This window comes from Xiphophorus hellerii, chromosome 14, assembly GCF_003331165.1.
Source record: "Xiphophorus hellerii strain 12219 chromosome 14, Xiphophorus_hellerii-4.1, whole genome shotgun sequence".
In the NCBI taxonomy this organism is placed as follows: Eukaryota; Metazoa; Chordata; class Actinopteri; order Cyprinodontiformes; family Poeciliidae; genus Xiphophorus; species Xiphophorus hellerii.
The window spans coordinates 17,874,872-17,889,472 of NC_045685.1; the positions used below are offsets into that span (position 1 = coordinate 17,874,872).

General features: G+C 36.0%; 1 protein-coding gene across 1 annotated transcript; it reads left to right on the top strand.

Annotated features, from left to right (window-relative positions):
- Positions 1-2,956: 2,956 nt before the first annotated feature.
- On the top strand, positions 2,957-10,882 carry b3gat3 (beta-1,3-glucuronyltransferase 3 (glucuronosyltransferase I)). Its single transcript, XM_032584045.1, has 8 exons — positions 2,957-3,129; positions 3,290-3,390; positions 3,833-4,016; positions 4,864-5,047; positions 6,134-6,295; positions 7,769-7,855; positions 8,865-9,068; positions 9,179-10,882. The coding sequence occupies exons 2-8, from the start codon at positions 3,297-3,299 to the stop codon at positions 9,275-9,277; spliced, it is 1,014 nt and encodes a 337-aa protein (XP_032439936.1). The 5' UTR covers positions 2,957-3,129; positions 3,290-3,296; the 3' UTR covers positions 9,278-10,882.
- Positions 10,883-14,601: the final 3,719 nt, after the last annotated feature.

The window sequence follows — 14,601 nt, forward strand, 5'->3', positions numbered from 1 at the left end:
ATTTACATTCACTCCTATTAATAGCCAGTTGTACCTCAATCACATCTGACATCTTATTAGACATTGCAGAGTTTGTTTATATTGGTTGATTTCTTGGTTTGATGTTGGTCCGGTTTAGCCTTCCAGACCCAGTTTGGATCCGTGTTTTCGATCTTTGATCTGTTGGAAAAGGTTCATGACTCCCAAGTTTTTACCATTTAGCTGAATAATTTTAGTCATTTTTAATGGCGTCCGTTTTGGAGCAGGGACCTTCTTGTTGGAAGTAGAAAATGTAAAGAAACGGGTTACTATTAAGCTCCAACTTCAACAATTTTTACATTTGAGGGTTACGCTGTTGATTAATTTATAGAAACTCTTCCATATCTGATACGAGTTGTGAAAAATCCACCCAGAATTAAACCAGAATCTTGTTGATTGCTCCACACAACAATTGATACATTCAGTTAATAAATCATAAACATGTATGTAAATATTAGATCCTGTGTTTAGAGTTGAGCACCAAATTTCTGTTTTATTTGGCGTATAATCAATCTACTCTGGGAAAAGAACAGCATCAGTAAATAACTAAAGAGCCAACATAAACAAAATGTTCATGCAGTCGTCTAAAATCATATTGATTTTGACCTGAATCGAGTTCAGAGGATTGTTTGATTGGAGGCTAAGCGTCATTCCTTCTCCGTTCCCCAGTATTAACTTGTTTTCATCATTCATCAATATATTGATGAATGATGAAACAGCAGCTCTGAAATTCCTTTTGCAAATTTTCTAAACCAGCAGACATAAGCCAAAACGTGCAGCTGCATGAAATTTAGACTTAATTTAGAGGTGCAGCAAGTTGTCCTCCACATATGCATAACATCGTCTCACCAAAAAGTAATAAGTTTAGCTTAGTTGTTTTAAGGTTACTTTCACATCCATTTATTTAAAAAAAAACAACTTGAGGGTATTTTTCAGACTGATTCATGTGCTGTTATAAATCAGAAACCCTGTTTTTCTTTTTTTCTCCCTCCAGAGGCTCTTTAGTTTTACATCCAGTACTGTTTGTTTGAAAATGCATGCATGAGGAGTAGATGGGAAGTTTCTCCATCCAGCATCATGATGAGGGTATTAGGTTAGTATGTTTCTAAGATTTTTTTTGTTTCTTTCGTAAGCGGTTCTATCAAGTTTTTGTACGGTTTTGATGCCTGTTGTAAAATGTGAAACTGGAGGCTGAAATGTGAAAAACTACACAGGTCAGAAATGTCATGAATCACAAAAATAACCGCACGGCTGACTGAATATGATGTGAGACTTGCTGATTGTTTCCCAACTAAAAAAGAAAAAGTTTTCTGTCTTTTTCAGTGATCAGGAAAAGGACAAAAGGACCAGGCAACGTGCTTATTTCTACTATAACTCACATTTTTGTACCATATAGGTCACAATTAGATCAATGCTGTTCTGCATAGTCTCTCTCTCTCTCTCAGGTCAGTCAATCATCTTTTCAGCTTCCTGTTGGCTCTGATCTGGAGTCTGTTTCATATGTAAAAGACTTTAAACACAACCTGAATAGTGAAAACACTGAAATCCCTGTAAGTAACTTGTTCAGTTTTAGTTTGTTCCAGTTCCTTTAAAAATGTGACAGTGCATGAGAGTAAATTTAGATCTGCTGCAGGCTGTTTTTTTTGTTTTTTTTAATAAAAACCCTCACTGGGGATTGAGGAGGATTTCTGTAACCAGTTGGTTTTGAATCCAGTGAGCATTTTTGGTTTCTTCAACGTCCTTCTCTTCCTTTTTGTTTCCTCTCTGTACATACGTATAAATATATATAAGCTGTTGTGGATCCATCCTCTCGTCTTTTCTCAGCCTTTTAGGGGCGAAATGCTTTTTTAAAAAAAGGTGATGTTCAGTTAAAACAAACGCCATGTTTGAGAGTGCTTGTTTCAGTGACAATGAAAGGGAAAGTCATTCTGCCTTGTCAGTGTTTTATTTGTATGTTACAAATAAAGGAAAGTTGTCTGACTTCATAAGAAATGTTCCCTTTTTCTGTTATTTTATTGGACATAAACATAAAGGAAATACTTCTATATATATTTTCCACTTGCATGTATTGCTTTGGGAAATTATCTGATTTATACATTTTACAGTGAAGTTTAATTGAATAAAAAAATTATTTATAGTTTATTAGATTTATTTAGAAAAAGATACAAGAAAATATGAGAAATGAGTAAATATTCTAAATTATTTGTAATATTATAAATGTATTTTGGCATTTTCAAAAAGTTAACTTGACTGTTTTATTTCTATATCTGATTTTAAAATAATACATTGTACTTAATACATCATTTACAAAGTAGGTTTTCATTTTCTATAGTTTAAGTATGGTTAACTGAAAATATTTATCTGATTTTAAATTTATAATACACATAAATCGTGATATACATACGTTTATGTAATTACTTGTAAAAACTATTTTATTTCAAAACACCTATATGGATTACATTATATAATTTACATGGTTTTATTTTTGAAAAAAATTATATCTCATTTTGAAATAATACGCATTATTATTTATAATGCAATTTAAACTTTTAATATTTTAAAATTTCTGATTAATGATGTCCTCATTTTTTCTCATTTGAGGAATGATGCACGAACCATGAGGTGGGTATTTTTTGGATTTTTAATTGCGGTAACCTTTGAAAAAGTGAAAGAGCATAAAATAAATTATAGCACATAAGATGAATTGCATAAATATAAAGTTTTAATTTTTCATAACAGTTTTTAGTCGTATCTAGTTTGAAACAATAAAATACATAATTATAGCTACTTATTTATAATTTACATAGTTTACATTTTTACATGTTGGTTAATTAACTGTAAAAAAAAAATGTTTATAATATTTTACTATACCTGTATAGAAATTGGTAAACATCTTTATTTTTCCGCTCTCGGAACTAATCATAGATGTTTCCAGGGGGACTCTTTATGGGGTTCCACTAACACCGGACGTTGTTGGTGCACTTCGCTGCAGAAATGCCCTGAACAGACACAATAATGAATGGAGGTTTTGATACCGTGAGCGACCTTTATTTACATCTAGTCGAGATGACATGAAGCTTTAAGTTTACCTGACCCCGTTTCCCGCCTCTGGTGAGTGATGCTAAATGTTAGCCTAGCCTTTTCTCCCACTGATTTGTCATCGTGCTATTTAAACCTCAGATACCTTTAGGGGTTAAAAGTAAAGCTGCTTGGGGAAGAAACGTCTTCATTTTGTTTGAATTCACATTAGCTTGATCTATTTCCTTCTCAGAGCCACCATGGCAGCGAGGATGAAGCTGAAGCTGAAGACTGTGTTTGTGCTGTACTTCATGGTTTCCCTGATGGGTCTCATCTATGCATTGATGCAGCTCGGTAGGTAGGATAGCCAGAAAATATGGAGCTAAATTGGTGCCATAAAGTTTGTTCAAATAAATAAATTGAAGAAAAAAATATTCGAAACTGAAATAAAATATGTGAAACTGATAATAAAATAAGTTCACAACTTGTTTTCAGATGCAATGTTTTCTCTCAGTTTTAGATTTCATTTTTTTTTTTTTTACATGGCAGAAGGATCTCAGATGATTGAAAGCTCAACACAGCAGCTGGACAAAATATTCCCACCTTACTTTCAGGAACCGAAAGTAATGTGGGAAATGTCTTTAAAACATAATCAATATTCTTTTTTATGTCAAACAAAATGGCGATTCTGGGTGTGCTGACATCATTCCGAACTATAGAAACACAAGATTTTCCAAATATTAAGTCTTCAAAAACTAAAAATACTATTGAGTGATTAAATCGATTTATTGCCCAGGCCAGCACTGCGACTGCGCAGAGCACGACCTGCCGAAAGACCGCGCCATATCCCGCCTGCAGGAGGAGCTCTACCGCCTCCAGGGCCAGATACGGCAGCTGGAGAAGGCGAAGCAACCAGAGAAGAAGCAGCCTCCTAAATCCTCGCTTTCCACCATCTTTGTCATCACCCCAACCTATGCCAGGTATTCCTCTTCCATCCTCCGGTTCCTTCGGTCGCCGTCACCGTTGATATACTTTACAAAATGTGGGAAGAAAGTTAAAGTGACACTTTCATAAAACCGTAACAGGCATAATGTTCACATTTTGGGGTTTGGACGGTTTTACAGTGTTGATTCCTCCTGATGCACTTGAACGTAATCTCTGCGCTGTGAGCGCGCGAGGTTTTTGTCCGTCGGTTGCCGTGGCAACGGGTCTGCGTGTAGCGTAAAAACCGACACAGAGCGAAGAAAAGCAAATTACAAGCGGTTTTAACTTTTTTTTACAACTGTTTTTGGCGCTATTTTCCTTTTGGTCAGCAGTCGCTGTAATTTCTAAAAGTTAAATAAAGAACAAAACTGGACTTATTCTCTGCAATATTCGTAACAATCATCAAATAGGATGAAATATTTCATAAAGTATAGCAGATATAGTTTGTTAAATTTCAACAGAGTCTCCTACAACGGAAATTATGTAAAATTAAATTATTAACCAGAATAAGAGAAATTCGCTTAATCATTGCATCTTGACAGAAACCAAGCTATAGATTGATAAGGGAATACATATCAAAACATAAGGAATTTTCTCTGCTTTAATTCCTTAATTCAAGCCATATTTTATAGAAATCGGCTAAGAAAGGCTCTACGATCATTTTTACGACAGATTCCTGCTCATCCCTTATTGGAACAGTCTGGTTTTATGGACGTGTGAATCACACGTCACTCAGTGACTCTCATAATGGCGTCTTTAGGAGCGTCACTAGTTAAAGCGGCTGATAGTCGATGTCTGATCCAGAAGTGTTTCTCAGTGGCCGTCTTCTCCTCCTCGCCGCAGACTGGTGCAGAAGGCCGAGTTGACCCGTCTGTCCCAGACTTTCCTTCACGTCCCTCAGCTGCATTGGATCCTGGTGGAGGACTCGCCACGCAAGACGCCACTCGTCTCCAACTTCCTGATGAAGAGCGGCCTGACCTACACGCATCTGAACGTTCCCACCGCAAAGGAGCGCAAACTGCAGGAGGTGGGTGCAGGCGTCATTTTAGCATAAAATCGGTTTGGTCTGACTATCCGTGATTACATTCTAGATATCTAAAACCACATTTTGACCGTCCCGAATGATAATTTAGGACATATGCATTCACATTCTGACTAGTAAGCAGCGGGCAAAGTACTCAAAATTTGTACTCAAGTAAAAACAGCACTATTTCAACATATTTTTACTTGCGTAGAAGTAAATGTAGCCATCCAAGAAATTAATAAAGTGAGAGTAACAAAGTATTTGGTAAAAAGTCAACTCAAGTACTGAGTAACTGATCAAATTATCAGTCATTTAATATTTAAAATTTACTTCATCAGAAGGATTAAAATATAAAATTTTGGTAGTTTAAGAAAAAATCACAATAAATCCCATAAGTAACACAAAATAACAAAATCAGGCTAAAGACATTTTTCCAAATCAGCTTCTTTCAATATAAAACTTATGAAACTTTAACAAAAACTGCAGGTGTGTATCTGTGTCTGGTGAACTTTTGGTTAAATTTAATTTTACTCAAGGAAGAGTAGAAATACTTCATAATAAAATTACTCAAGTAAAAGTATAAAGTACAGCCCAGTAAGAAATACTCCTAAAAGTAAATTTTAAAAACGTTACTCAGGTAAATGTAACTGAGTAACTGGTTACTACCCAACACTGCTGGTAAAAATAATTCAAGATACGTTGAAAGCATTTCTGACTAGTCAAAAATTACATTTTCATTTATCTGAATTAAGAATTATGCGTAAGTCCCCCTTGTATTTTCGCTGGGCGTCCAAGTGAAGTCAAAGTTTATTCTTGTAGCACATTTACATAAACCTCAGCTGACCAAAGTGATTCATAACATCACAGATGGACAAACGACAAGAAATCAAAATCAGTTTGATTTAAAAAATCATCATCATAATAATAAAAACAACAAAACAATTTGGCAATAAAGTACCGAAAATAATATGAATAAAAACCAAGACATGCTTAACTAAGTCCCAGTTCCGAGTAAAACTGAAACACAACATTAAAGCCTGCTTTTATGTTTTCAACCATTTTACTCTGACTGTTCGCTGTTGACCTCAGGGTGACCCCAGCTGGCTGAAGCCCCGTGGCGTCGAGCAGAGAAATGAAGGACTACGGTGGCTCAGAGAAGACAGAAAGACTGAGCCGGGGGACAACGGTCAGCAGGGCGTGGTTTACTTCGCCGATGACGACAACACGTACAGTCTGCAGCTGTTCGAAGAGGTTTGTGCAGTGTTGTAGTCAAGACCACCTAACCCGACACCAAGACAAGACCAAGACTGAGGGAAGTCGAGACCGAGACAAGACCAAGACCAGCGCCCTGTGCTACATGACACAATAAAATGTGAAATATGATCAAAATTGCTTCTCAAATTGATCTGAAAGATTCACATTCCCATAGATAGATATTAAATACTTAGAGCAGAAATAAATTTAACCAATATTAAAAACCGAACAAACTCTTTGTTCTGCTTATCTAAAAAGATAATGCCCTGGGCATTTGCCCATATAATTCATGTCAAAAATCACTGTCTGCACCATTAAACATTAAGGGGGTAGCGATACAATAATCTCACGATACGATGTTCTGATCACGATACGATATGTATCACAGTATTTGGTAAACGATATAATTCAAAATTATTCGATGCACTTTTACGATTTTCTGAAAGATTTTAGAAGGACAGAGTGATTCTAGTGACATTTTGTGTTCCATAGACTTGGATTTAATTAACTGAAAACTGATTAAAAGCACCAACTACACAATACCTGACTCTGATTGGACAGTCTAACAAAATGAATCAACGATGCAGTGAGAAAATTAGTTTCTGTCATTTAATTCATGTGGATTTGACATAAAACTCAAAGTTTCAACAGTGATCCAGGAGCTGAGTGGGGAGATTATCAGCCTCTGTAGACTCTCAATATGCAAATGATTACACTTATGTTTTTATTTTGGACTTACCGCGACTGCGTTTTGGAGTGAAAAAGGTCTTTTGGACTATAGAGAAAAGGCTTTTCTACCTTGGCTCCCGGAGTTAGCCATGGCTGTAAGCTGTTTACTACTAGCTGCTGGAGGAGTGGCTCTGCCTTACCCCGTAGTGATCGACTCCTTGCAGCTGCGCAGCGCCACCATTCCCCTGCTTGGACCTCTGAGTAGCTGCCTCTCAGATTGCCAGGATCTCATCGTACTCTCAGTCTCTGATACTCTTTGTCAGTTGCTAATAAGAACGATTGATCTGCCATCGTCATCATGACAATCCTCACTGCGCCCAGACTGCGGCTGCGGGTTTCCCCTCTTTGTTTTCCAGCTCAAAACAGAGCGCCACTGCCTGCTGCGCGTTCATTCTTCAGGTAATCCTTTACATACAGAACAGAAACCACTCAGCTAAAAACTAATTACGAAGTAGATGCCACTAGTCGCTCCGATATCCAAACTTTGCATTAATTTCGCGATCTCACTGCTTTTACCGTTGCTCCGTTCCGCTTCTCTTTCATGGTTACAAGTTATTAAATTAGGCGACTTATTTTGTTATCTCAGTGTTTTTGTTTTCTGTATGTGATGAGTGAGACATTCTAAAACATGACATTTTGTTATATTTAATACTATCACAAGATATTAGTAATAACAGTAACAAATTATGTTAAGAAAAGTGCTTGATTTTTTTTTTCTGCGTAACCTGATGTGTTTGTCAGATGAGGAGCACTCAGCGGGTTTCTGTGTGGCCCGTCGGGTTGGTCGGTGGGATGAAGTTTGAGAGCCCCGTGGTTGAAGGAGGAAAGGTGGGTTGTCATTTTTCTGTTAAGATGCTTCCTTAAGTTTCTGGCTATAAATTCAGTTCAAGACATTTTAATAAACTTCGACTGAGGAAAAAAACAACATAAGCTTTTATTTGTGCTGTAATAAATCAGATTAATCCGACAACAGATTGAATGCTATGGTCAGAATAAACGGATAAATAAAAAAATATTTTTACCCCTCCAGCAACAGATTAATTTGTTTCTGCACAGACTTTTATACCCCTCTTTTAATAAAGGAAGATTTCACACAAAAGCCACCAGTTCATAACCCTCCACTCTCATTTGTGCCTCTTGTTGCATTAAATTCTTATAGGTAGGATTTTTAAGTTTGTAATTCCATCTGTGTCAATTTAGACAAAATAATTATGTAGAAAAATAAGTTAAATACTTTGGAAAAGCTCAGGAAGGCTTTAATAAAAAGTCAGAAGGTTCAAAGGCTTTTAAGTTCATTGTCTGTTGACTCATAAAGTCAGTCCACGGTCCACAAATGGCCCTCTAACCACATTTTGGACACCACTGATATAGATGCAACTTTGCAAATCCATGTCATAGAATTCCATTATTTTAACCCTCAGAGACAAAAAAAACAAACAAATTTCCAAAGAAAGATAAAAAAGATAAAGTTCAACTTGGTAGACGGTTTGGTAGGAATACTTTGGACATTAAATCATGTTCTCAGATTTTTGTTTTGGTTTGTTTTTCGCAATGTTTTGTATGACATTATTAAATATGATGATATTTAACATTTTGAACAAGTGTTGCACATAAAAATTACATATGCCCACATTTTCTAGACATTGTAAAAATCATTCGAAGATTGAACAATAGGTTTCAGTCTCTAAGATTGGGGGGGAAACCAGCATTTATATTTTTGTTATTTATTTGAAATAGAAATATTACAACAGGATCTTACAGGGTTAACAGTAGATTAGTGATTAGTATCATAAAGTGTTAACAGATCATCAGTTTCATACTTGATGCTTCCTTTCAGGTGGTTCGCTTCCACACCGGCTGGCGGCCCAGTCGGCCGTTCCCGATGGACATGGCCGGCTTCGCGGTGTCCCTCCGACTGGTCCTGGCCAATCCGGACGCTTGCTTTGACGGAGAAGCACCAATGGGCTTCCTGGAAAGCAGCCTGCTTAAGGGTCTGGTGACAGCGGACGAGCTGGAGCCCAAAGCAGACAACTGCACTAAAGTACGACTCGCTGCTGCAGCTGCTGTTCCTGTCACAGAGACTGAATGAAACTGCGCTTTAACTGCTCAGCATGTTAGCAGGCTTTCTGATTGTGTGCGTTTGATTTTTAGGTGCTGGTGTGGCACACCCGGACAGAGAAGCCGAAGATGAAGAGGGAGGAGGCGCTGCAGGTGCAGGGGCTGGGCTCAGATCCCGCTGTGGAGGTCTGAGCAACATAAACACCAACATTAAAAAGCATCTGCTCAAAAACAGGCGTTTAAGTTTACTTTAGTCTGGCTGATTTTGGTTCAGCTCATAAATGAGTGCTACAGGTAACCGTTTTGGTGTTTTTCCCCGGGTCGTTCTGCAGTTTTGTTTAATGATTATGGTGCAGTTTGAAGAGTTGCCTACAGGGGGCGCCAAACATAACATTTTGAAAGCTTCGTTTTTATCAAGGGCCACAAATTAATGCACGAATAAGACGTGAAATAAATATTGATTTAGCTGATATTTTAAATAAAAATGAAAATACATAAATGTTCATTATTAAACGGTTCAATAATGTATTAAACACTTAAATAAATGTGGAATTTATTTCTTATTTATTGTGGGAAGCATCTAAAACTTTTTAATCTATAGTTTTAGGAGTTCTTCAGTTATTTTAGCATCCTGTAATAGTGCGGGATACTACAGCATTCTAGTGGGACTTGATTATGTTTTTAACAAAAGCAATTAATTGTGTTAAAATTAACAGGTTAAATGTAATTAATTAATTGAAACTAACTTGTTAAATCCCTGACCCTAATATATAAATAGATCAATTTTGCATATTTAAAAAAAATATAAAACACATTTTTTGGCTTATTTTAATATAAATAAGTATACTATTATTATATGGTCATTTATATAAAACAAACATTTATAATGTGCTGCTACATAGGGTTATGTATTTAATTAAATTTGGTTTTGTTTGTTTTAGTGGCACTTTTGTTCCTCCATACTTTCACACTGTACTTTCATACACAAATGAAGGTTTTCCATGTTACCTTACTTTAGAATAAACCAGTAATTATTCCCGGCAGCAGCTGGATATATTTAGACTGTATGTGGTTTGACCTCAACCTCTCTGTAACTCCATTTCTATTTATTTTATTAAGATTCCAGGACAAATATTCATGCATGGCTTTTGTTTTAGCATGATTAATGTCTATAACTCTTAGAAATGTTCTAAAGCGTGGACGAGTTCTGTTCTTATTTAAATATTTCTGAGCCCAATTAGATCATTAGCAGCAATTCTCCAGCAATAAGACATATTCACTACATAAACACTAACTATATATTTAGTAATAGAGCGAACAAACCAGCCTCGTCTCCATGGTGCAGCTGCGACACAATCCTCTGATCGAATGGTTTGACGCCCAGAGCCGCTTCAGAGCTTACGTCTTGCACCATGAAAATCCCTGAATGAGGAGAAAGCTGCTGACGCTCATAAACGAGTATATTCACAGCGCAATAAGCAAACTAAAAATGCACACTGTGTTGCATTTCCACTCTGCAGAACACTTGAATTTGGCTGAAATGGGGAGGAATCCATTTTTATTTTTATTCTAGCTGCATATCAAGGTTTTCTCCCACAACGTCGTCTGCAGTCAAACAGACTGAAGGTCATTAAACTCTCTGTAAAATCAGCCTGTGCCTGCGTAAGAAAAAATAGTGCCTGTGAGAAAGTTTATCTGCTGGTGTTTGTGTATTTATTATTGTGATTATTGTTCTCTACATTGTACAGTGTGATGATGTCTGACCCAGGCCTTGTAAATAAACATGTTTAATCTGTCTGTGATGCGTTCAAGTGTCCGTTTATGACAGGCTGCGAGGGAGAACATGGCTGATAACCATTTAAACACAAAATAAATGAATAAAAAGCCTCACCGCAACATCCAGGCATACGACAAGCTTAATGTTAGCCGCTCCAGAAACAATTTTTAAGTGTTTTTGATTATTGTCATGTTGAAATGACCAAGTGTGCCCCAGTTTCAACCATCTTTCCCAAACTGTTGCCCTCTAATAAACAATAAATATGGGTAGCATTTCCAAAACAGCATTGTAGACAGAAGACAGGAGTAAAATTCAACTAAAACATTCTGACATTTTTAGATTAATCTCAGAAATTTTCTAGAAAAAAAAGTTGGAAATTTCTAAGATAAGTAAAAGAAGTTTGACTTTTGAAACTGAAAATTTGTAAAAGTTGGCCATTTTGGACTTTTAGGGGAAAAAATGACCATGTAGAATGGGCATCAGTAGAAAAGGGCCACGTAGAAAAGCGGCCCCCTCTGGTGAGGTCCATGGACCAGAGGGACCATGGATCTTACCAGAGGGGGCCGTAATATCGACTTTATTACAGGTAAATATTTTCTGATCCTTATATTTTTTTACAAATGAAATAAGCCAGTAAACATTTCATTAAATATCAAAGATCTTGCCAGAATGTCTTCAAATATATTTTGTACATCAGAAAACTAAATATAATTTTACAGATGAATGTCAGTTTACTGCAGCAGAGGCTGAAATAAACATTAAATCAAAGACGCCTGTCGGTTCTCCGCACTCAGAATAATGTTAGACATTAAATTAATTAAGTGCCTCTTTTTAAAAACATTGTCACAATATATTTTGAATACTTACACGGCTAAATGGTTAGGACTTTTTTTTTATTATGTATTTTTTTAATATTACAGGTAATTTGGTAAAGGCTGCACATTTACACATATCAGCCTTATGCTCATGCCTTATTGATCACATTTATTCATGTTATGTTTCTTTACTTTGTATTGGCTCCCATTCATTTGTATTTCTGAAACTCTGATGTTTAAGTTGAGCCTTACTGTGGTTCTGGGGATCAGAGTAAACTGACCTCTACCTTTTGAAAAAGTTGTGGAAAGCACTTAAAAGTCTGGTTGGTGCCAATAAACTATTGGAATAATTATTTTTCCCACTTGCGAAAGAATCCAAATCTCATAAAAGTAAAAGAAATTTATAGGAAGAAACCACCATTTTACTGATTTACTGGCCATTAATTGACCCAACGCCCAGAAGTTTGTTTGTTCCTGGTTAAAGTCTGACTGGGTCTGCTTTAGTTTTGCGTTGATATCCATTGGCGTTTGTGTCATTTTGAATGTTGCCATGTTTGTCATCGGTGCATCAGTTTTCGTCAGAGCCTGTCGGGCGACGCTCTTCACTTTCAGGAGGACTTTTCTTAGTCACACCTCTCACCTGCCTGACTTTTAACGGTTCAGTCTGCACCTGAACGATCATTCTGGCGTTCAGCTGTTTGATGAGCTGCAGATTTAATCATCCTCACCTGTTTCTGCCTCATGGCGGCTTCCTCCAGCGCCATCCATCATCGTCCTCTAACCTCAGCTGACTGACGGCTGCTACGCCCTCTGGGTGGGGAAGTCTCCGCTCCGAGACCGTATATGGAGTGAGAAGAGACACACACACACCGTTTGGGATGTGAGTAAGAGGAGCTGAGGTCGTAACTCTGTTAGATCCACAATGATTCACTCTCATTTTCATGCTTTCTGTGCAGACAAACTCGGTGTCAAGCTTTCAGGGTTTAACAGAACAACAGCTGATGATGTCATCATCTTCTCATGCTTCAACATGCATGTCTGAGAAGCAGCAGCTGGGATCTTAGTTCACATACAGCTAATCATCCACCTACGACAGCGTAACAGGAAAAATAAAGAGGGATACATTCCTGCCAAAAATTCAAAAATATTTAGATTCATCTTAGAAATCTTCTAGAAAAGAAAAAGGACATTTATAAGCTCTGAAAGTCAAACATTTTCTAGAATAACTCAGAAATTTTTAGATTAATCTCAGAAAATTTCTAGAAAGTAAACATGGAAATATCTAAACTTACAAAGTTGAAAATTCTAGAAAATCTGACATTTGAAAATTTCAGACTTTTTTCTAGAAAACCTTCAACTTTTCAAACTCTGAAATTTCCAATTTGTTTCTAAAAAAAATTCTGACATTAATTGAAATTTTCTGAATTTTTACTAGCAACTTTTTGACTTTTCAAACTCAAAAGTTTCCTTAGTTTTGAGTTTGAATCTTAAAAAAAAATTAACTGAGATTTGTCTAGATCTTTCAGACATTTTTCTAGATTTCTCAGATTTTTTTCCTCTGGAAAATTTCTGAGATTTATTTTTAAATTTCATATAACTTTTTAAAAAATATTTTTGACTTCTCAAACTAAAAAATGTCCAAGTTTTTGTTGAAACTTTCTGACACTAATGTGAAAAAAATGTCTTAGTTTTTTGGCAGAAAAAACTAAGACATTCTTTTTTTCTCTGACTGCAGTATCTCTGCTACGCCGTTGTAGCTCCCCGTTCCTCCCAAACTCACTATTTACTCTCCAAACAGAAGCATGAAAGGACATTTCCGTATCTTCTTCTTCCACAAACATTCATCTGCCTCAGGTTAGGCTGTAAACATTCCCGTTTATTATCTGAGGAATGCTCTTGTTTGAAAGGAAAAGCCCAACAAATTAACTCCTGCAGTGTTTGCTGGTATCATTGTTGCTGGGAATAAAAAACTAAAAACATTTTATTGACCTACAAAATACAAAACCTTTGGTTAATAAATGATTTGTATTCGTGTTTAGTCACCAAAGTAGTAACTGGAGTCCACCTTTGGAAAAGGGACGATCAGTTCTGGAGCAAATCTGATCCCAGAACAGAAAATAGATAAAGAATGCAACTTCTGGTTTGAGGAAACCATTTGAAAGATAAGTGCATTCAGACATTATTATGTAATCAGAAAGGTTTCATATCTCATCTTGTACTTTGCAAGTAGTCAGTGTAATGATAAGATAAAACAATAATTAGGCTCTTCGGCCATATTTGCTGTCGGTCCAGCTAAATAAGATTTGTTTATAACCACAAATGTTGCATGAACTTAAAAAAAAGAAAACTTGATATTTTTTATATTTATTGAAGGAAATGTGTTGTAATTTTTAAAGAATCACGTTTTATTTCTGTTTTTAGGTTTTAAAATAAGGAAAAACATCAAAGCTTTGCAGAAAAGACGATGGATATATTTCCTTCTGTGGGATGTTAAAACTTATCAAATGAAAATGAACATGATTTACAACACAATGACAAAAATAGATTTAAAACAGTATTACTGCTATTTTTAGTGTCATTCTGTAATTGGAAATCAGTTCATTAAATAAGAAAAAACTGCTTTACCCAGTATTTGTTATTAAACGCATATTTAAAACATCTTACAAAGGCATATTATGGTCATTGTACAGTAGATTTGAAAAAAATAGTAGTAAATCTCCACCAAAAAAAAAAAAAAACTCTTTCTAGGAAAAAACTTGGAAATTTCTGACGCCTCCTCTCCCAAAAAACGTCCAAAATTTTCAACTTTTCAAATTTCTGACTTCCAAAAGTCAAAAATTGACAACTTTTCAAACTCAGAAATTTTTCACTTTTTTTCTTGTTTTTTGTTTTGTTTTGTATTGAAAACTTTCTGAGTTTGTAGG

What these genes read in the sequence shown, in the direction of transcription:
- b3gat3 (XM_032584045.1), top strand. Translation starts at nt 3,297, where the DNA reads ATGGCAGCGAGGATGAAGCTGAAGCTGAAGACTGTGTTTGTGCTGTAC. An exon ending in CTATGCATTGATGCAGCTCG is followed by an intron (nt 3,391 to 3,832) that starts GTAGGTAGGATA and finishes TTTATTGCCCAG; the next exon opens with GCCAGCACTGCGACTGCGCA. An exon ending in AGGAGCGCAAACTGCAGGAG is followed by an intron (nt 5,048 to 6,133) that starts GTGGGTGCAGGC and finishes TGTTGACCTCAG; the next exon opens with GGTGACCCCAGCTGGCTGAA.